The 23,381-nt window shown below is 39.2% G+C and overlaps 1 protein-coding gene across 6 annotated transcripts in view; it reads left to right on the top strand.

The window, feature by feature from the left end:
• Positions 1-23,381, top strand: part of NSD1 (nuclear receptor binding SET domain protein 1) — a 147,989-nt gene that overhangs the window by 118,165 nt on the left and 6,443 nt on the right. For all 6 annotated transcript variants that reach the window (XM_018050618.1, XM_018050620.1, XM_018050619.1 and 3 more), the window contains 8 exons: positions 1,252-1,408; positions 3,545-3,750; positions 6,814-6,926; positions 11,625-11,894; positions 13,639-13,755; positions 15,010-15,151; positions 19,546-19,652; positions 21,501-21,705. In XM_018050618.1, coding sequence (XP_017906107.1) covers positions 1,252-1,408; positions 3,545-3,750; positions 6,814-6,926; positions 11,625-11,894; positions 13,639-13,755; positions 15,010-15,151; positions 19,546-19,652; positions 21,501-21,705 — 1,317 coding nt within the window. The remainder of the gene's footprint in view (positions 1-1,251; positions 1,409-3,544; positions 3,751-6,813; positions 6,927-11,624; positions 11,895-13,638; positions 13,756-15,009; positions 15,152-19,545; positions 19,653-21,500; positions 21,706-23,381) is intronic.

The raw sequence follows: 23,381 nt of genomic DNA, 5'->3' as shown, positions 1-23,381 counted from the left end.
TTAAGTTTTTAATAGATTTTTATGTGGGAAAAGCAGCACAGTTAAACCAGGAAGATGCACATATATACTTTGCTTATGGCTTTCTCCTTCGTTATCTCTTCAGGATGAAACTTGGAATTACATGATTGAGTCTAGCGTGTTGGAACATGCTAGTTTCTGGCATGAGATAAATAAGGCATTTATTATATTGCTTATACGTGAAACCTCTTTACCTGAAATTCTTTATTATCTGTAACCATGATGTTTCAGATTCAGATATGTAAACTGAGTCACTTTGAGTAAAAATCTTTTAAGAAGTGAAAATTCATTCTCGTTGCAATGTATATAATTAATCTGGTATCTGGAAACTTAGCAGGAAAGGGGAGATACTATGTCTAACTGAAGTTCAGACAAAAAATCATAGTAGTGCCTGTGATTTCTGTCACCAGTAAAAATCAGATATTATTATAGATATCTTCAAACCTTGTGTCCAGTCATTACTACTGCTAGATTTTATTTGTGTGTTACAGAGGACTGTATATAATTCTAATGTCTTGTTCTAACATTCTGATCATTTTATTCTATGTTCTTTTATTAATTTTATGCATTTATAAAGTTTATTCTGCAAAGGGCCCTTAAGGTGTGAGAGAACCCAACAAAAAATGATTAAAAAGTAACTTAAAAAAAGAGAAAGAACTGACTTTATAGAGACGACTAATGTGCCAGACACTGTGAGGCAATTTATTTTCTCATTTAGTTCTCAGATAGATATGATTATTTAGTGTTCATTGCAGAAAATACCTTACCATTGAAGAAGTTAAAGTTTAGCAAGGAAAGTGAATTCCCCAGACTGATATATCTTAGAGTTCAAATCTGACATCACTTAAAGCTTGTGCTCTTTATACTCTGGTCATTGTGTATCATTAATATTTATTTATAATGTGTTGTCTTTTAATGAAGAGGAAGAAGTTGGGGAGGGGCAGGTTGTATACATACATGACTTTTAGGGATTTACTTCTGCCCTCATTGCCCTAACCTAATTTTGCCAGTAAGATCTCATGATTTGCTGTGACTCTTAACAGATCCCCAGGGGTATGGTTCAAGTACATTGGAGAGGGAATACTCTTATATAAAAGTCTTTGTAAATAACTAATTAAATTACTAAGCCCTTGGCTGCAAGATAATTGGTTAGGAACCGAGCAAAACCTATTTCAGCTGGGCCCTGGTATGCAGCCTTGTTATTCTGAGTGCCAGATTTTTTGATTCCCGCAGGAGGCAGCCTTCTGTGTTGTGATTCTTGCCCTGCTGCTTTTCATCGTGAATGCCTGAACATTGATATCCCTGAAGGAAACTGGTATTGCAATGACTGTAAGGCAGGCAAAAAGCCACATTACAGAGAAATTGTCTGGGTAAAAGTTGGAAGATACAGGTGAGTAAGCGTGAAGGAGACTGACAGTCTTTCACCAGCCTGTGTTTCTTGTGTTTAACTTTTTAAATAAATGGCCTAATTAAAGATGGTTTACCCACTCCCCCATTAACTTTCCATCATAAAAGAAAAAACTATATACTAAACTATATATCATCTGTAGAAGCTTTATTAATGAAAACAAACCCATAATATCACAAACAAGGAAGATGCATCGCTAACATTTTGGCATATTTACTTTCAGACACACCAATACATGCACCTTCAAAATAACTGACCTGTTGTTATTTGTACCCAGTTGTGTGTGTTGCTTTTTCGTTTTAAAAGCACTTATATTGCATATTGTTGATGTTTGGTCACTAAGTCATGTCCAGCTCTTTGTGACCCAATGAACTGCAGTACGCCTGGCTTCCCTGTCCTTCCCTATCTCCTAGAGTTTGCTCAGACTCATGTTCATTGAGTCGATGATGCCATCCAATCATTTCATCCTCTATCATCCCCTTCTCCTCCTACCTTCAATCTTTCCCAGCATCATTGTCTTTTCGAGTGAATTGGCTCTTTGCATCAAGTGGCCAAAGTTTTGAAGCTCCAGTGAATATTCAGAGTTGATTTCCTTTAGGGTTGACTTATTTGATCTCCTTGCAGTCCACAGGACTCTCCAGAGTCTTCTCCAGCACCACGTTTGAAAGCATCAATTCTTCAGTGCTCAGCCTTCTAATGGTTCAACTCTTATATCTGTACATGACTACTGAAAAAAGCATAGCTTTGACTATATGGACTTTTGCTGGCAAAGTGATGTCTCTGCTTTTTAATAGCTGTCTAGATTTGTCATAGATTTTCTTCCAAGGAACAAGTGTTCCTTAATTTTGTGGCTGCAGTCTTTTGGAGCCCAAGAAAAGAAAATTTGTCACTGTTTCCACTTTTTCCCCATCTATTTGCCATGAAGTGATGGGACTGGATGCTATGATCTTCTTTTTTGAATGTTGAGTTTTAAGCCAGCTTTTTCAGTCTCCTCTTTCACCCACATTAAAAGGCTCTTTAGTTCCTCTTCATTTTCTGCCATTAAGGTGCTATCATCTACATATCTGAGGTTGTTGATTTTTCTCCCAGCTGTCTTGATTCCAGCTTGTGAGTCATCCAGCCCGGAATTTCACATGATGTTGAGTGCACAAAAAATATTATAACATGCATGGTTTCAAAGAAATGCTTGTGTGTGTACCTCCCATTTTAAAAAACTTGCACCTTTGAGGGTCCCTCTCTGCCCCTATCTGAATCTTCTCTCCCCATTCCTAGAAGTAACTGCAGTACTGCATTTTGTGTTTTTTCTTTGCCTGACTGCATACATTTACCATATGTGTTTGATTCTATATGCTTTAGTCCTTTATATAAAGGAATTGTTGGTATATTTTCTTGCAGTATGTTTTTTTATTTGTTCTTTTGCTCCTTAGATATTATGGTTAGTGCAGTGCTCCAGTTCATTCATATTTCACTATTCCAGAGTGTTCCTTTATGTTTACATGCAGTGTAGTATATTTATTTATTTACTTATTCTCATGTTTGAACTATGAACATTTTGTCAATGTTTCTTGGTATATATGCACGGGAGTTTATTTACCACATTCTCACAGTAGAATAGCATTGTCTTTCTAAAGGTTGTTGTTGTAATTTATATGCTTGCTTTGCCAAGCTGATGGGGGTGGGGTATTGTTTTGGGTGTTCCATTTTTATATATTTCTAGTAATTTTTCAAAGTTGCCCTCTTTAAAGGCCAATTTATAGTTTGTTGTATAGTGTCCCACAGCTACTTCCATCATTCCCTTAATGTTGAATATTTAAATTGTTTACAGATTCTCATTCTTTCAGATTCTTTAGTGAACACTATAGTTGTAAAGTTTTGTCCATGTCTCTAATTACTTCCTTTTATACATTCCTTGACGTAGAACAGCAGTCTGAGGACGTATGTTTGGGTCTGTGAGCATGTGCTTGAGGGTGGCCTCTCCAGGCTTTTGGCATATACTGGGTCAGACATTTAGTAGGTTAGGGAGACATTGCTATTCTTTATTCCTCTCTCCAAAGTAGGATTCTTTTTAGTGCCTTGCAGCCTTCTAGAGGTTTTCTTCCTTGTTTTCACATTTCCCAGGTGGTGGCCAGCTGAGATCTGCCATCCTCGAGCTGTACCTTCCAATATTGACAAGATGAGACACGATGTAGGCGAGTTCCCTGTGCTCTTCTTTGGGTCTAATGACTATCTGTGGACTCACCAGGCCCGAGTCTTTCCCTACATGGAGGGGGATGTGAGCAGCAAGGATAAGATGGGCAAAGGAGTCGACGGGACATATAAAAAAGGTAACTTTATCCTTTTTGTTTCTTGGGCCAACATTAGATCTCTGTTGCCTGAGTATCTGCTCTCTGTTTGAATTAAATGTTTTAGAATTTATATACAGTCTATTAGCAGCTGTGTTCTACTCTCTGGAGCAGTATGTGGCTGCAGCTATAGAATTTGGCAGACAGGTTGACCCATGTAAATCAGTGTTTTTGAAGCTAACCTTTACTCAACTAGAATTTCCTTAAGGGATGTTTCTTATCAGTTCCGTTTCAATAGCATCCCATCAAATAAGTTCTGGAGCTTTCGAACTGTTTTATAGAATAAATATTTAAATTTGCTTGCCAAGGACCAGAAGCATCTCTAGCAGAGCCACATTTGTTCCAAGGAGAGTTGTTTTTTTGGTTTTTCTGAAGTTAAGAAGAAATAAAATTCAACCAAAATTATAGAACAATATAAGATAGTGAAAGCACGTAAATGTTCTAAATCAGAGTTTTTTCCTACGCGGGCCTAGCAGTGAATGAGAAGGGGCTGTTTTGAGGCCAGGAGGGTCTGACAGCGATATCTCTCCCTATGTAATGAATTAAAGTTGCTTTGAGAATTCAGTGAGGTAATATAAAAATCAGCCTGCAATGCATATAGTTGGTTTCCCATCAGTGATAATTAGCTTCTTCCTTTAGCTGTCCTTTGAAAAGCAATACAAATATCTCTTATTATTTGAATATGTTTGGACAGTGATGTGTAGTATTTTTTCTGCATAGTGAGGTGAAGAGATTCCAAGCAGGTAGAACTTCTTAGATGGAGAATGAAGATGATGTACATAAGGAACAAGTTTGACAGAAGTTTGTTTGCCTCATGTTATTTCAAGGGTCCTCACTTACCTGTTGGAGTGTGCTTTCTGTGCAGATATGGGCTATCAGTGCTAATACTACAGGAGTTTCGGTCTTGAGCCTTAGACTCTCAGGCGGTCAAGGACCAAGTGACCAACATCTTTGCCTGTATAGAGCTAGCCACCATCAAGGCTAGGGGTGAAGTTGGCGTGTAGGAAATATTGCAGATCTGAGCTGGCTGAAGCTCTGATCTGCTCTCTCTGCCTTGAACTTCAGCTGGCTGGATGACTCTGCGTTTAAGGAACACATGGTTTTTTGGGAGGACACAGTCAAATGGTTGTTCTTTGAGAGTGTTGTGGTAGCTAGTGATGGACAGAGAGGCCTGGCGTGCTGCGATTCATGGGGTCGCAAAGAGTCGGATACGACTGAGCAACTGAACTGAACTGAATGCTGTGGGAGCCAACCAAGAGGACGCAAAACAGTGCTGAGGATGACAGTATGGAAGTCATGGATGATTCTTTCTTAAGTGATGCTTTCAAGAGAATTACCATTTTTTGTTTGCCAGTCCCTGTTCAGAGTTTGATTTCCCACTTTAAATCTTTGAGGCAACCCTATAAGTTAGATGCTATTATCTTTATTTTCTAATGAGGAAACTGAGGCACATAAAAGTTAAATTGGAAAAATTCTCTGGTGGTTAGGAAAACGTGTTTTCACTGTTGAGGGGCCAGATTCAGTATCTGGTCAGGGAACTAAGATCCTACAAGCTACATGGCGTGGCCAAAAGGAAGTTTAATTTGTTGCCCAAAGTCCCTGTGCCAGTAAGTGATATGGGAAGGTTTCATACTCCAGTTGGACCCTAGAATCCGAACTCTTAACCACTACACTGACTGTGAAGAAGTTAACTTAAAATGTAACAGGAAGACAGCATATGTAAAAGTGCACCTTGAGACTAACATGATGAGTTAGTGATCTCTAAGTATTTGGTAGAGTTTAAGTATAGGGTTGAGTGAGTCAGAACAGAGTTTTATAAGTCTCAGTCTGAGTAGAATTTCAGGAACATGGAAAGTGAGAGGCTATATAGCCAGAAATGTCAATGAGATGGCTGTTTTAGTAGTTTGAAGCAGAGATGACGTGACTGTCACAGGGACTAGTCTGTAGGGTGGAGAGGATGATGGGTATTTAGCCTTTTCAGATTATTTAGACAGTAAGTAGATCAGCTGGATGGTAATGAGGAAATGGAGAAAGAAGGGGTGAATCAGAGGGAAGATATTCTTTTAATGTTTTGACAGATCATGAGGAGAGCAACAGAGAGGAACCTGGGAAATTTTGGAATATCCTTTTCAGAGTTTTTAACCTGAATCAAGCGTGATTGATTAAAATTTTAAGTGGAGAAGAATGAGATTCTGAGGATTTTTGTTGGACTTTTCAGATACTCCAGTCTTTTAAAAATATGAAAGTGCAGGGCTGGATGAAGATGAGCTGTGAAGATCTATCTTTGTGTTAGGGTTGTACGTGTGTGTTTTAGTCACTCAGTCGTGTCTGACTCTTTGTGGCCCCATGGACTGCAGCCTGCCAGGCTCCTCTGTCTGTGGCATTCTCCAGGCAAGAATACTGGAGTGGGTTGCCATGCCCTCCTCCAAAGGATCTTCACTACTCAGGGATCAAACCCGAGCCTCTTCTCTCTCTTGCATTGCCAGGCGGGTTCTTTACCACTGTTGCCACCTGGGAAGCTGTATTAGGATAATCACTGATATTTACAGAACGAGTTTTAGAAGAAGAGTCGGCTAGGTGTTCCAGAGAATAGACAGGAAGAAAAAGAAAACTTCAAGTTTCATTTCTTCCAAAGGAACACAGTATGTTTTCTGGACCACCTATGAGGCACGTTATTTGTGGAAGCAGAAAATTGGTGTCTGAGGAAAAGAATTAGGCTTCTAGGCAGTGACATTGCTGAGTGGATGCAGCTTGGTTGTTGTTAGGAGATATTATATGTGAGCTTTTTCAGATTATTTAGCTATGTTTTGTTTTGTTTTAAATTTTTCTCTGAAACTGGTAGTCTATATAGGGCTATTGAGTAATGTATAGTGTTTTATTTTAATGCCATATATGAATACCCTGGGGACTGTGCCTTAATTGAAAATAGAAATTGTATGTATGTCTTAGATTTTTGTCTAAAACATGAATTTTCTCCAACTTACAATGGAGAAAAGGCAAAATAACTCTACCCAGAGAGAAAGTGACTGTGCTGTGTTTTCTTAGCTCTTCAGGAAGCTGCAGCAAGGTTTGAGGAGTTGAAGGCCCAAAAAGAGCTAAGGCAGCTCCAGGAAGATCGAAAGAATGACAAGAAGCCACCACCATACAAACATATAAAGGTGAGAACAGACTTCAGGAGAGACCACATGATAGTTTGCTGGCTTCCCACTATGTTCATGGTGAGAACTGGAAGCACAAGCATAGTTGCTTTTAGGTAGAGGCATGAGCTTAAAGGAATACAAGAAAAAAGTGCCAGAGCACCATTTTTAGCACACTGTTTGTAATAATACTTTATAAAACCGATTATCTGATGATACTGTTTTATTGTTGCTTTGGAAAGTCTTCATAAAGTGAATGGAATAGATTCTGTTCACAGTCAACATCTTGCGGTTTGAATGGCAGGCACCAAAGAGCCGTGATAAAAAATGAGAAACAGCTCTGAGATAGTGTGAATAATACACATGATAATTTCTTCTGGTAGTAGCTGATACTAAAGATATTTTAGGTGACTAGTATGACTAGAATTCCCAAAGTCACGAGAATTCTTGTCAAGTGTACTTAGGTATGCTAGTCTACTTGGTAAAAGAGTCATTGTCATTTATCATCTGGGTCTGGTAGACCTTTTGTATTTGTATATTGTTAAGTCATTTTTATAAAGAATTTACAGAGGTAAAAATAAATGAATAGTGAGGAACAAACGTATTAGGAATCTTAGTGAAGTATTTTGAAGTGAAATGAAGTCGCTCAGTCATGTCTGACGCTTTGTGACCCCATGGACTGTAGCCTGTCAGGCTCCTCAGTCCATGGGATTTTCCAGGCAAGAGTACTAGAGTGGGTTGCCATTTCCTTCTCCAGGGGATCTTCCTGACCCAGGGATCGAACCTGGGTCTACCGGTAGGCAGACGCTTTACCATCTGAGCTACCAGGGAAGCCCAGTGAAGTATTTAGTAAGTACTAAAACATCCTTTTGAAAACCTTTTAATCAAGTTAGTTTTGGTGCTCAAATATCAGACCACATGAAGGAATACTGTAAGCTCTATTAACAAAATGAAATTGCCCAAGTTCTTGTTGTGAAATGTTTGTCATTCCTGGATAAGACATCTATATATATTTATTTTTGTCATTGGTAACGAATAAGTTGCATATTCATTGATTTTTTTTTTTTTTTTTGGAGTGTCTGAAATCTGAGGTTTTCACTTAGAGATCAATTTCACCACCATTTTTAGAATCTAGTGTGTTTAAGTGTCCCAGATATTCTGTGGGACATTCTTAAACTAAAAAACTATGTTATTTATCTGAAATTCAAATTCAGTTGGGTGTCCTAGATTTTTACTTGCCAAGTCAAACAATCCCACTAAAGGTATACTGAAAGATATTATCTCCCATCTTCTCTGCTTTCTAGAAAGATAGTACTTTGAGTAATGCAGTGCAGAAACTAAACTGTGCCTGTTTCACTGTTGCATCAAGCCTTTATGATTCTCTCATTCTTCCACTTTCTTATTTTTGTCCTTTTTAGAATAGCTGGGAATCATTGAGTAACAAAATGGGGTGATGAAATAGTAAAGAATTATGAGATACAGGAAAAGGAAACACTAAACATTTAGTGTTTAGAACACTGAAACTCCATAATGAAGCTTAGATTTATAAAAGAGTGTAATGGATCTGCCTGGTAGTATGCAATATAGAATGAGTTAAAATATCAGTCCTTACAAATAGTTAAACTGTTGGAAAAGAAACAAAACTTAAAATTGCATAGACTGAGAGTTAAATGGAGTTAATTATTCGTGGAGACATAACACTGAATTGTAGTTCATCCTCAAAAACAGGGAAAGTAATTCCTGTTTCCACAGTCATAGATGTCACACGTAACAGAAGTTAGGCAGTTCAGGGTAGCTTGTCAACTATATTGAACCTGAGTATTCAGAGACCAACTAATGTCCTGTGTGTGATCTAATCATAAATTTAGACACTACCTTCTTTCCTCCACCTTTAAAACAAAGATGTATTTCTAGGGATAAGATCAAACCAATGGTTGGTAAACTATAGTTCCAACTCTGGCCTACCATGCATGGTCCAGAAGAATTTTTTTCCAAAGAGTTTTTTCTAACCCAGGAAGATTTTATGAAATTCAAATATTAGTGTCCATAATTAAAGCTTTATTGGCACACAGCCATGCTTGTTCATGTACGCGTGGTCTGTTTCTTCTTTGGAGCTACAGTGACAGTTGAGCAACATGCACCAGAGATCTATGTCCTGAAAACAAAACATTTACTATCTGACCCTTTACAGAAAAGGTTTGTCAACCCCTGGCCCAGAGTGAGTGTAAATCTACAATTATATATCTGTGCTGTTCCTGCTTAACCATGTATGGGGTTTTGTTCTTGCTTTATGTTATGTTACGCAAGAAACATAATTGGGGATTAATATCAGTTTAGATCAGATGTCAAGGAAGAATGATTGAAACATACCTTTATGTAGAAAAAAGGAGTAGAATGCAACTATTTTCGACGGGGAGTCTCAGGTAAAGATAACCTTGAATCAAGGTGAATATTCAGATGGCCCTATTTGGGACCAGGTGATTGAGCTCAGCCCTGGTCTGCTACCTTGGAGTTTGCCTTAGTAGGTCTGTGACTTGCAGTGGCATGGGGTAAGAGTGCTCCTCCATTGACAAGCATTTACCAGTATTTTGAAGAAGGTGGGAAGAGATCTGGCAGTGAGACTCACTGTCATTTTAAGTTGTTCTGGAGAACATTTGAAGACAGTGTATTTTTACACACAGATTGTAGATTATTCCCCACAACAGTTTTGCAAGTAAAAATTAACTCACCAAAGAATGCAGTTCCTGAAGTATCAAATTTTACGTATAGGATAGGTTTTTGAAGGCTCGTGATTTGACTGTTCCCATTGATATCAAGTAGAGGAAACTCATTCCTTTAATTTTATTGAATTATAGTTGATTTACATTGTTGTGTTAATTTCTGCCTATAGCAAAATGAATCTGTTATATATATATAAAACATGGGTTTTCATTATGGTTTATCACAGGGTATTGAGTATCATTCCGTGTGCTATATAGTAGAACCTTGTTGTTTATCCATCCTATATATAATAGTTTGCATCTGCTAATCCCAGACTCCGAATCCCCCACCCCTACCTTTGGAGCTGGACATGTAGGGTCTTAATTCCCCTACCAGGGATTGAACTACCGACCCCTGTATTGGAAGCGTTGAGTCTCCCACTGGACCACCAGGGAAGTCCCCAGGACTCATTCTTATAGTGCACAAATCTCTCTATTGAGAACAGAGAGAATGTCTACTTTTTTCCCACACTGTTGTTAGTATCAAATGGCTTCAGTATCACAGCAATTGGCCTTTGTTTGACCACACTGGATATTCAGTACTAGCACCACTAAAAATGAATGCTTAGGTGACATTGCTGTAGTCTGTTCAAAAGATTTCAAGTTGTGATAGTCAGTTTTAAAATATATCTTCACATATTGGAACTCAGTTACTCAGAGACTTTTTCATGTTTTTTCAAGATTTACCACTTGAGAAGGGTGAATTTTTTTTTTTTTAATATAGCCGCTAACGTGGCGCCACCATGTGGCAATAGCGGAAACTCAAATTTACAATTGACTTCTCTTGTTTAGTTGCTCAGTTGTGTATGACTGTTTTGTGATCCCATTGACTGTAGCCTGCCAGGCTCCTCTTTCTATGGATTTTCCAGGCAAGAATACTGGAGTGGATTACCACTTCCTTCTCTAGGGATTCTTCCCCGACCCAAGGATGGAACTCTTGTCTCCAGAATTGGCAATCGGTTTCTTTGCCACTGAGCTACCAGGGGAACCCAGGCTTGAAATTATGAATTTTTTAGAAATGATTTATTTTTAAATGTTTATTTAGACTGTGCTGGGTCTGCATTGCTATGCAGGCTTTTCTCTATCTTCATTATGCATGGGCCTTCTCTAGTTGGGACAAGCAGAGGCTACTCTTCCTTTCAATGTGAGGGCTTCTCACTGCGGTGGCTTCTCTTGTTTTGGAGCATGGGGTGTAGGCTGTGTAGGTTTCTGTAGTTGTGGCGCGTGGGCTCAGTAATTGTGGCTCCCAGCTCTAGAGCACAGGCTCAGTACTTGTGGTGCATGGGCTTAGTTGCTCTGTGGCATGTGGGATCTTTCCACATTTGGATCAAACCCATGTCTCCTGCATTGGCAGGCAGATTCTTATCCACTGGGACACTGGGGTAGCCCAGAGATGATTTTTTTTTTCTATTTGTGGTATTTATATTTTATGTATTGAGTGAGGCTTTATTTTTATATCAAACTGCCTAAATTTTTATTTCCTTCTCCTTTTTCATTGTGGTAAAAATATAGATACGTAAAGTTTTGTTTATCTTAACCATATTTAACTATACATTCCAGTGGCGTTAAATGCATTCATGTGTATAACTATTGCCATTATCTCTTTGTATTTAAGTGGTACAAGTATTTGTCTGTTTTGACTGCCTTATTCCGTTTAACATAATGTCCTCCAGGTTTATCCATGTTGCGCATTGTGTCAGATTTCCTTCATTTTTAGGCTGAATAATACTCCGTTATTTTTACCACATTTTGCTTATCCATTCATGTACTGGTGGACACTTGAGTTGTTGCCATATTTTAGATGGCATTCATTAGATGTTATGAATAATCCTGCTAAATCTTGATAATTCAAAATCATGTAACGTGTGATGTGCAGCTTGAGAGAAACCTGCCTTTCGCAGGTGCTGAACTGTCCTGCGCTGACTTGCCTGATGCACTGTTGTGTGTGTCTCTTCGCCAGGTGAACCGCCCTATTGGCAGGGTGCAGATCTTCACTGCAGACTTGTCTGAGATCCCCCGCTGCAACTGTAAAGCCACGGACGAGAACCCCTGCGGCATAGACTCCGAGTGCATCAACCGCATGCTGCTGTACGAGTGCCACCCCACAGTGTGCCCTGCGGGAGGCCGCTGCCAGAACCAGTGCTTTACCAAGCGCCAGTACCCAGAGGTGGAAATTTTCCGCACGTTACAGAGGGGCTGGGGTCTCCGAACAAAAACAGATATTAAAAAGGTGAGGAGACTTCATCTTCGGTTTTTTTTCCTTCTTTGCAGTTGCTTAATACAAGTAATTTTTCTGATTAATATGAGAAAATTGGTCGTGGAGGAACATAATAAAGTGTAAGGATTAGCCTTATTATAATGTCTTGCCATATCCTTCCAAAATTTAGAGACTTGTAGAATAGATGGTCTCTTTTCTGTATGAAGTTCACTTACTGATCATGTTCATTATGTATGAGGATGAAAAAAATGAGGGAAATTCATAGAGATACCATTGTTTTGTCCACTCATTTGTGGAAATCCTGGAACTTGTAGTTAAGAGAATAGAAAGAGTGTGATACAGGTGTGAATCATCAACTAATGAAATAAAGTTTATTTTTACTGAGAGAAAAAATAGGTTTGGGTTCATAGAACATGAAGGGAAAGAGGATTAGGTCTTCTCTATCGAAAATGCAGTAACATCTTCAACTTGAACCTTGGAAGGACCTACAAATTTCTGATAAATAGATAGTATTATACAGTCTCTGAGTGGAATAAACCATATTTGACATTTGAATGTAATAAGTCTTATTCTGGTTATATTTTCTGAAGAATTTTATTGAAGTTTATTTCTAGGAAAGGAGGTGAATATGAGTTGGTTGGTCTCTTTTAGTCATTTGCTGAGTAACTATTGTATGTCTCCTTTGTGCCAGGCATGTTGCTATGTGATGCAGTGTTCAGTAAGAAAGACATGTTCCATACCTAAAGTTTACTTTATAGATGGAGAGAGATATTGAACAAGCAATCACTCACTGTGGAAGCACAAAGGGTTCTGTAGGCATGTGACGAAGGGCCTGAAGGTAGCTTATCTCTGAGAATATTTTAAATTGAGACTTGAAAGATAAATAGTTGTTGGCTTAAGCTGGTGGAATATTTTAGCATTTCGGGTAGAGGGGACAGCACATGAGAAAACCAGTATGACCGTAGTATAGTGCATCATTAGGACAGCAGTGTGAAATATGGATGGGCAGTAGGCAGGCCATGTTCCGTGAAAACAGAATATAGTTTAGGAAATTGACTTTTAGGTTCTTAGACAGGTAAAGGGATAAACCAGTACGGTGGAGCTTTAGTTTACTTATATCCATTTTGATTGATCTTAAGGTTAATTCCAAGTTTTCTGCTGTTGGCTGTGGTAGGAGTGAGGAGATCATTCTTATTTTTTAATAGTTGAAGCATCATATTTATGTTTTATCTTGAATAAGTGAAGTGAAAGTGTTAGTCGCTTAGTCCTGTCTGACTCTTTGGGACCCCATGGTCTGTAGCCCCCCAGGCTCCTCTGTCCATGGAATTCTCTAGGCAAGAGTATTGGAGTAGCCATTCCCATCTCCAGGGGGTCTTCCTGATCTGGGGATCAAACCTGGTGCTCCTTCATTGCATGCAGATTCTTTGCCTTCTGAGCCACAACCTTTGTTAAGTACAAAAGTACAGAGTGAAGTCACTCAGTCATGTCTGACTCTGCAATTCCATGGAGAAGCCTACCAGCCTTCTCTGTCCATGGAACTTCCCAGGCAAGTGTACTGGAGTGGGTTGCCATTTCCATCTCCAGGGGATCTTCCCAACCCAGGGATTGAACCCAGGTCTCCCGCATTGCAGGCAGACACTTTACTGTCTAAGCTACCAGGGAAGCTTTTGTGAATCTTACTTTAATTTTTTAAAAATAAGGTATACCTATGAACACAGTTGGCACTTTTTGCCATCTAAGTAATTTCTCGTTCCAGGGTGAATTTGTGAATGAATATGTGGGTGAGCTAATAGATGAAGAAGAGTGCAGAGCTCGAATCCGTTACGCCCAAGAACATGATATCACTAATTTTTATATGCTAACTCTAGACAAAGTAAGTAATGGAAAGTGCTATTCCCACTGTTATAAGCTTGGTTTAATCAGTGTTGTTCCGGCTATTCTGTGTAGGCATGTCATATACTGCGTAAAGCAGTGTCTTTCTTCCAGGTTCATAGGGATTAAGGTCCTGGAGTTGGATAAAGTTACTCATTTCTAGCTGTACAGCCATGGGCAAAAGGCACTAAAACTGCTTTTCAACTGTCCAACATAAGTTTGGGATGAGTTCTTTTAGTGTTTTTCCTATAAGATTAAAACTTGAAGCCAGAAAAATAAATGATGATTATTTTACTGTTTATTTTACAGATTGAAACACTGTTTTGTTAATATTTAGTTAGTACATTGAGAAAGTCATAAAAATTGACTATAGAACTCATCCTATAAACCCAAGTCAGCTATCCAATTATTGGAATTTCTGATGAGTTGTGTTTCATTGGTGTCTAGAGTTATATTTGGGATTTTTTTTTCCATATATCATTTCCAACATGTTTCATCTTTCGTTTTTAAAATTTATTATTTTTAAAATATTTTATTGAAGTATAGTTGATTTACAATGGCATGTTAATTTCTGCTGTACAGCAAAGTAATTCAGTTATACATATGTTTTTCCATTATGATTTATCACCAGATATTAAATATAGTTTTCTATGCAGTATATAGTAGGACCTTCTTCTTTATGGGATTTATTTCTAATTCTGGCATCCTAATGCGTTTTGTTTCTGTGTACACTGAGATTCCTCTTTGTACGTTAGTATTGGGTTCTGTTAGGTTTCGCCCTGTCTCCAGCTGTTATAATAGACTTTTCTTAGTGTGAAACTTTGTATTTACCCAGTTGTACTTTGATGGTTTGTGAGATCCTCAGCTCAAATGATCCTCTGATCATTTGGGATTAGGTCTGGATGTCATTATTAAAATCTTAGGTGATTACTAATGTATAGCCAGGGTTCAGAAGAGGATACAAGAAGCTACTGCTTCTAGGATGGTGGTTCTCAAACTTCACAATAATGCCAACCACCTAGAGGGCTACATACATAGATCACTGGGCCTCAGAGTTCCTGCTTTAGTTATCTCTGAAGTGCCACCAAAGACTTTGCATTCTTAGTGGATTCCGAGGTGGTGATACTAGTGCTAGTCTAGGCACTACATTCTGGACGAGTCAAAGTTTACCAATAGGAACTCCAGCTTGTTAAAATACTCTAATTTTACTCAGTAATAGTGGAGGTGTGCTGAACAGCGTCTCTTGGAATTCTAGGACCGGATTATTGATGCTGGCCCCAAAGGAAACTATGCTCGATTCATGAATCATTGCTGCCAGCCTAACTGTGAAACACAGAAGTGGTCTGTCAATGGAGACACCCGGGTTGGCCTTTTTGCCCTGAGTGACATTAAAGCAGGTAAGACTCATTTAAGGATTTTGGAACCAGGACTAGGGCCAGTTTTTATTATCTAAAAACCCCATTTGTCCTGTAATCCAAAATGAGGCTGCAAACCCCTGGGGACACAAGGAGACTATCTTGGTGGTGCCTGGCGGGTACCAGGTCTGTTCTTACTGGTGGTGGAATGGTAAGACACATGTAACCTGAAATTTACCATTGTAGACATTTTAAAGTGTGCCGTTCAGTGGCATTTCAGTCCATTCACATTGTGGTACAACTGTCACTACCGTCCATCTCCAGCACTTCTTTTCTTGAACTGAAGATACCCATTAAACAAAAATTCCCTCTTTCCCCACTCCCCCAGCCTCTAGTGACCACCATTTTACCTTCTGGCTCTGATTTTTTTAGCTGTTCTAGGAATCTCATGTAAGTGCAGTCATATAATACTTGTTTTGTTGTGACTGACTAATTTTATTTAGCATGATGGTTTGGGCATGTTCTCCAAGCGCACCATGTGGCTTGCGGGATCTTAGCTCTCCAACCAGGGATTGAACCTGGGGCTATCACATTGAAAGCACTGAGTCCTAACCACTGAAGTGCCAGATAATTCACTGTATGGTTTTAAAGGAATAAATTTCCAGACCTTTCTGTAACTTATATGAACTCCATAAAAATTGGGCTGCCTTAAAAATCGTCAGCAGCCAAGGTCTCCTTTCATAGCTGACTTTCATCCGTTGTGTAAACCAAATAGCCACCTCTCACCCATCTGAATTTTATGGTTTATGAGCCCAAAGCTAAGGAAAAAAAAAAAATCCCTCACCTCTTGGGTGTCAAAGAACTGGACATTTGGAGAATGCACTTTTATGTTGTGGCTGCCCTAGATGCCCATGCCTCTGAGAGTTCAGAGTGAAGAAGTGAGGTTGTTGTGTTCAGCACAATATTCAGATGTTTAGTTAAACTGAAATTACATCTGGTAAGGCTGAGAGGTTTGAACGTAAACTTACATGATGGATATTTTTCATAAATTAAAGCAACTTAACATTTAGTGTCAAGGTTTTTATGAAAAATTTTGAAACATATTATATGACACACTCTAAATTTTTTTTTAATATTTAGACTTACGTAAAGTTTGAGTGTAAGGATATACCTAATTTTTCAAAGTAAGTTTTTGCAGGAATACTAGCAAAGCGTTTAAAGATCACTCTCCCAGGTGGTGCTACTGGTAAAGAATCCTCCTGCCAGTGCTGGAGACATAAGAGATGTAAGCTCGATCCCTGGGTGGGAACGATCCCCCTGGAGGAGGGCATGGCAACCCACTCCAGTACTCGGTGCCTGGAGAATCCCATGGACAGAGGAGCCTGGTGGGCTACAGTCCCTGGGGTTGCACAGAGTCAGACACGACTGAGAGACTGAGCACGTGCACATGCACACAGTCTCTCTCTCTGCTACCCCCTCCCCCCTCCCACCTCAAAATGAGACTGGCCTGAGTAGGGTTTTTTTTCCTCTCATCAAAGCAGACTTTACTGGTGGAGCGCCTGGCTGCCCCGCGCCCCTGGGTGCCCACCCTGTGCTCAGCGGGCGACTGCTGCGGCGTTGTTACCCTGAGTTCTGGCTTTGCTGTTGTTGCACCTTGGAGGGCAACTCTCGGCTTGGGCAGTTCATAATTGACAGTCCAGTGATTCTCAAAGTGGAAATCCTACATGAGCCCAGTCAGTGTTATCCATGTTTACCTCAAGAAGCACTAATTAAAATAAAGAGTAATTTGGTCAGCCTTTTGTCTGTTGTCTTTTTTTTCATCTGTAGACAACCTCTCCTTTCTTCTCCCCCCCTCCTCCCCTATATATTTTTTCTCTTTAATTTAAATATACGGCTGCCCAGGAGTCTTTTAGGCTCTTTAGAATTTTAAAATTTGACAGTTTTCCTATTTTTAAAATTGAGCCACTAGTTCCTCCTCCTGTTTTGCATTGCTTCATATAAGGTATTTAATAATGAAAGTAACACTATTTGAGCATCACTGTGCACTTGTGTTCTGCTGACTAAATGAAACTGACTTTTAAAATCATAACGTGTATCAGGTTTTTAGAATGGATGGCTTCAGTATAAATTGGGTAGACTTCTGATTTGTACGAGGAATTATCAACTGAATGCTGTTAAGAGCTACTGTTTATCAGATGCCAAACTTTGTTCCAAGCTTGCTATTTAATCCTTACAAAATGAAAGTGAAGTTGCTCAGTTGTGTCCAACTCTATGTGACCCCATGGACACCAGACTCCTCCATCCATGGGATTTTCTAGGCAAGGGTATTGGAGTGGGTTGCCATTTCCTTCTCCAGGGAATCTTCGCGACCCAGGGATCCAACCCAGGTCTCCTGCATTGTCGACAGACGCTTTACTGTCTGAGCCACCAGGGAAATCCAGTCCTTACAAAAGTGCTATAAATTAACCTGTCTTCATACCTGTGTTATCTGCATCTTTTGACCTTATCTCTCTTTCAATCTTTGGTCTGTTTTTCTCTCTAATCACCCTAGGGGAAGAAGGGGCAGTGTTCCTCTGTATTAATTACTCAAATGTTAGTCATATGCCTTCAGTGCTTATCTCTGTCCTGACTGCTTTTAGTGCCACACTTCCACTTCAAACTTTAGTCTGTGTCTGTGGGGATAGCCTGTTCTACCTTGTGCAGCCACAAATTTCTCTGCTTCTAGCGTGGTGTGGGAACTGACTGACCTTGTTCCTGTCCTCCCAAACTGCAGGGGTATCTTCCATGTGTTGTTCTCATTCCTTGTTTATCTCTTCTCCAGTGCCGTTTGAAAGTGAAGTCGCTCAGTCATGTCCGACTCTGCGACCCCATGGGCAGTAGCCTGCACCAGGCTCCTCCATCCATGGGATTTTCTAGGCAGGAGTACTGGAGTGGGTTGCCATTTCCTTCTCCAGGGAATCTTCCCGACCCAGGGATCGAACCCAGGTCTCCCGCATTGTAGACAGACAGCCAGGGAAGTCCAGTGCCCTTTGTTCCCCCCCAACATGGCAGATGTCTGTATTTTGGACTCTTCTAGAATGGCTTGCCCTGTGTGCACACTGATCCCTTCTGATTAACCCCCTCCTGTAGTTTTGTTTGTGTAGTGGATGCTGAGTGAGCAGCAGGTGATAACAAGTATCCTGCTCTTATACTTGTGTATTTGATTGAGTTGCATTGTAAGCCCATTAAATTTGTGAAAATTCAGCTATATATTCAGAAAATTTTTGAAAAGGTTAGTGTGAATAAAAGTACCCATCATTCAGTCCAGTAAGTTCACAGTGGGTGTGAGAGGTTAGATGTGACCTGCTGACACCCTGGTCAGTCTTGGTTCCTCCAGGCTCTTCGCAATGTGAACCTCTTACCAGGCCACAAGTAATTCTAGCATTCGTACCATTCAGATTCCTAAATAGAAGCTGGCTGCTTTATAATTTACTCAACCAAATTTAAGGAATAATGATCTCTTTCCAATATTAGATGAAAACCTATATTAATTAATCTCACTGATAGAAGATATATCATTCTGCACTGGGAAATCTTCCTCAGTTTTGACAGTTTTAACTGAATAATTATCACTTTGTACATTAACGGTAAGCCATTACCCCTACCCAGGGACAGTCTCATTGTATATTTCTGTAAAATTCTTCTGTTTGTTAGGCTTTCCCTAACACACTTTGATTTTGAATGTTTGTGTGATCTATTTGCTCTCAATTTTGATGAAATGCACTTACGAGAAAAAGGGGAATTTTTGTATGTTAAATTTGTAAATCTCCTATTAAAGTTCACAAATTCCTGCTGTGTGCATTATGTCATTCTCAGTAAGCTTGTAAGATTGTTATCTGCATTTAACAAATGGACTCTCAGGCTCAGCTCACCCAGGTAGACTGTGGTGTAACTGGGATGTAAAGCCAGGGCTTAGGTCTTGTTGTCTAGAGTTCCTAATACTATTCTGTATTGACTTGTCTCTCGAGTGCTGCCAGGTAAGATGCTCACTTTGGGACAGATGACAGACAGGCTTCCTTCACACTTAGGTTTCACAGTGCCTGGCACATCAGTGCATAAATTGCATTTTGTTGTTTTTGGTAATAATATAATTTGAATCTGAATGGTTAGAAAAAAATTCAAAACAACTTGGGTAACACCTCGATGATAAAAATTGTTTTAAGTATTACTTGTTAGGTCATGTTTTTCTGTTGTTCAGTTACATTAGTTGATTAATATTGTTATTAGATTCAAATTCATTAATATGTTACTAATATAGTGGGATTAAAGTTAATATGCCCTTTTATTCCTCTTAAAAACTAACCTTGTTCTCTTGGAAGTCTGTGTCCTTTGTGGTTAATACAGAACTATTGTAATTAAAACTATTGATACTAATATTTTCATGGTCTCTTATGCAGGCACTGAACTTACCTTCAACTACAATCTAGAATGTCTTGGGAATGGAAAGACCGTTTGCAAATGTGGAGCCCCAAACTGCAGTGGCTTTTTGGGTGTAAGGCCAAAGGTACCTGTTAAACGTTTGCATCAAGGATAATGGTGTGGTCATTTCTCCCTAACCTGTTGGCAGGACTGAGTATTTAAGAAGATGTCTGTTTGAAATGATGGCATTGAATATTTGTCAGTAGGGACACTGGCAATTTAAGCATTCTAATAACCAGTTTGGTACACTAGAGAAGGTCTTTGGGTATTGTTGAAGTGTTTTGAGTAATCTGGCTTCTAATTAATGATACCTTTGAAGCTAAAAAAGATGTAAAATAGGAATCTATAAGGTAGGTTACTTCCCATATCTCTATTGGTCTTAGTTAATCTTACATTTGCTAAGAAACTACTTAGATTCTCAGTCTCTCTTTGTGTCTTTCTTTTTAAAGATATTAGAGAATCTGATATTGAATTTAAGATTCTAAATGTAGTATAAGATTGTAGATAAACATAGGACCCTTATTTTTTTCTTAACCCTTAATTTTTTTAACATTTTATTTTGTATTGAGGTATAGCTGAATAACAGTGTGTACGTATAAGAACCCTTAATCTTAACCATGTGCCATGTAACAGAGTATAAACTTTATTGTATCTTATGTCCTGTTTTTTTATGTATAAGTTAACTGAATTATAATTCTATATCTGTTAAAAATTGTTGTTTATAATTCATAGATATTATTTAAAAATACTTTCTTGCTGTTGCATTATTTTATTAACCATCATTTTCAATGACTGTTAAAGTTTTTATATATTGGATGAATCATAATAGGTGAATATCTGGATGCTTCCTGAGTTACTCTTATCATAAGTAACAGCATGCTGAAAATTGAAGTTTAACTTTGATACAAAGTACACGGTGACTCCAATTGGGTATTTCTTATTATACATCTTTGATAGTGAAGTCAACATTAAGAACTGAAAAGTGAAAATTAGCATGAAACTATTTAATAAAAGGATTATTTTGACCTATAATACATGAAGAACACCCAATAATTATTCTTTTATCTATTAAATAAGAAAATGTACATTGGATTTTGTTTTTTGTTCTGTTGGTTGGTTAAATGGTCTTGTTTCTTAAGGTGTTCAGTGGATTTAGTCCCTGTAAATTAAAATAGTAACAGAATTTAATGGTGTTTGGTGTACTTGGGATGTCTGTTTCTGTATCCTTAAGGTCTGTGTAGCACTTCACAGGTGAATCAGTGAGAGAGAAATTTGAGAACAGAAGTTTAGAAATGGGAGGAGATCACTGTGGGCTGGCAATAAACTGGATTGGTCCTGGATGTTTCTAGGCCAAGGTAAATAATGTGATGAAACCATGCAGTTTGGTGGCCGCATGTGGGCTGCAGGCAGCACAGAGTAGACCTGCTGGCTGCTCCAGGGTCTGTCTAGGCAAGTGGTGGATATGAACCTAAACTGATGTAGATAAAAATGCAAAGACCACAAATTAGCTTTCTGAAAAGCTAATATGAGCTGGAACATGGCTCATATGAAGAGCTCAGTGAAGATTTGTTGAATAAATTTAGAAATGTGTGTGACTCAGAGAAGTCTTCCTTAGTTTTTAAATTAGACAAACTTAAGAATGAAAATAAAACTTATCATTAAAGGATGATCTTTAATACCAGCCTGTGTGTCAACATAAAGCAGCATATTTCTGTTTTATTGCACTCAGGTGGTAGGAGTAGTTGATGTCAGATACACTTAATGCTACCATTTATTGGGTACCAGTGATATGCCCTGTGCCTTTTTCTGCATTTTCTTTTATCTTCACAATAGTCTGTGAGGACTGTCTTTCCAGAGGAGAGTCTGAAGTACAGAGATTAATTAACCTGGTCAAGATCATACAACTAATGTGTCAACAATATTTGACCTCTAGAATCAACCCATTGCTACAGAGGAAAAGTCAAAGAAATTCAAGAAGAAGCAACAGGGGAAGCGCAGAACCCAGGGTGAAGTCACAAAGGAGCGAGAGGATGAATGTTTCAGCTGTGGGGATGCTGGCCAGCTCGTCTCTTGTAAGAAGCCAGGCTGCCCCAAAGTTTACCATGCAGATTGTCTCAATCTGACCAAGCGACCAGCAGGTTGGTGCCAGAATCCTTTCAGAGTTCCCTCTGTTCTCTGCCAGAATTCTCAGAGCCCTTTGGTCTTCCCATGCGTATATGCAGGGGTGGGATGATTCATATTCTCACTATCAAAGTAAATGACAACAAAGACTATAGGGAAGGGAACAGAAGCTCACTTGCTCCATGAAGCATTTTATGTTAGTTTATCCTCCCACCAGCCTGTAAAGATGAGGCCTTTTTATCTTCCCATGTTTCAGATGAGGAAACTTGTCACATTAAAGCGTATAGATGCAGGGACTGGCTTGAAAGCCAGAAGTTTTCTGACTTTAAGCCCACTACATCATGTTCACTCTCTAGAGAAAGAGACGCTGAGAAAGAGTGGAGCTTCTGGGTGATTATAGGCCCACTTCCCTCTGAAAGAGATGCAGTTGTATTAGTAAACACAGGAGAACCTATGCAAGCAGGTGCAGTACTCAGAAATACGTGGCTAGAAAAATTGTCACCGGTCTTTGGATGATCATTTGATGTTAGAGGAGTTCAGGGATTCGGGTGTGCTGTGTATTTTAAACAACAAAAGTGAGAAACTGTTCTGGGTGACACGCACCGTTCGTGGCCTGCTTCTGGGAACTGCAGAGAGAGAACTTTGGGTTGGGAGTGAGAGGAGTTTGTCTGAAAATTAGCCTTTCTTCAGTATGTGGTTGCCAGGATAATGAAATAATAGAAACTGAGATAGCTTGGGGGCAAGGCCATAACACTGATTTCAGTGCCAGGAAGTGGGGAATTGTTTCAGAAGCAATTACTCGGGGTCATAGCTGGCACAGGTTGTGATAGACCTCATCTTGCCAATTCTAGAGCCAGGAGTGAGCTCTAGCATAGTTCACTTGGAAGGAGCTGGGATGGAAACAGCTGTCCATATCAGAGACTCTGGTATCATGAAATGAGGATAAAAGAGAACAGCTTAGGTTGGCTTTGGGTCTTTTCTGTTGATTCTTTGTAGACTACACAGATTAAATTTGTTCTAATTTCCAGTTTTAATGTTGAGCAGAGATAAATCTGTTTCCATTGTTCACTGTGTGTATCTACTCCCTATTCCTAGTAACAATGAAGTAAGCAGTTTAATTGGCTGATATTTTCTCCCTAGAGTTAAATATTTAAACGCTATGTAGGACGAATGGAATTTGTAAATATAGAAAAGTAGTATGTTCACATTCCATCTAAGGGGAGCTTTGGGTTTGGTTTTGTTGCTATTTCTCTCCTTGTTGGAATTAGTTGTATAAATCAGGCAGAGAACTCCTTGGTGGTGGTTGTTCACCGACTGCTGCTTTCCGCAGAGAGCTCGTGCCCCTTGTCCATATCCCCTCCCTCAGCATCTGGGGTTTACTTTCTGCAAAATGTGTAAAAACAACAGCCAAACATTAAGTCACAACTGAGTATCAATTAAAAACCCAATAGGTTTTGTTTTGTTATTGTTATTTCTCTCCTTGTTGGAAGTAGTCATAGAAATCAGGGTTTCCTCCTGCTTGGTTTTAAATTGATACTTAGTTGTGACAATATTTGGGGGTTATTTTTATACATTTCACAGAAAGTAAAGCCCAGATCCTAAGGGAGGGGGTGTGGGCGAGGGCCACGAGCTCTCCACAGGAGGCAGCAGTTTGCAGTCACTTTTTTGACTTGGTTCCAGAGCTGTGGCCCAT

The sequence above is a fragment of the Capra hircus genome, chromosome 7 (genome assembly GCF_001704415.2).
Source record: "Capra hircus breed San Clemente chromosome 7, ASM170441v1, whole genome shotgun sequence".
In the NCBI taxonomy this organism is placed as follows: domain Eukaryota; kingdom Metazoa; phylum Chordata; class Mammalia; order Artiodactyla; family Bovidae; genus Capra; species Capra hircus.
The sequence above is the reverse complement of the archived record's forward strand: the minus strand, read 5'-3'. Positions and strand labels throughout refer to the sequence as shown.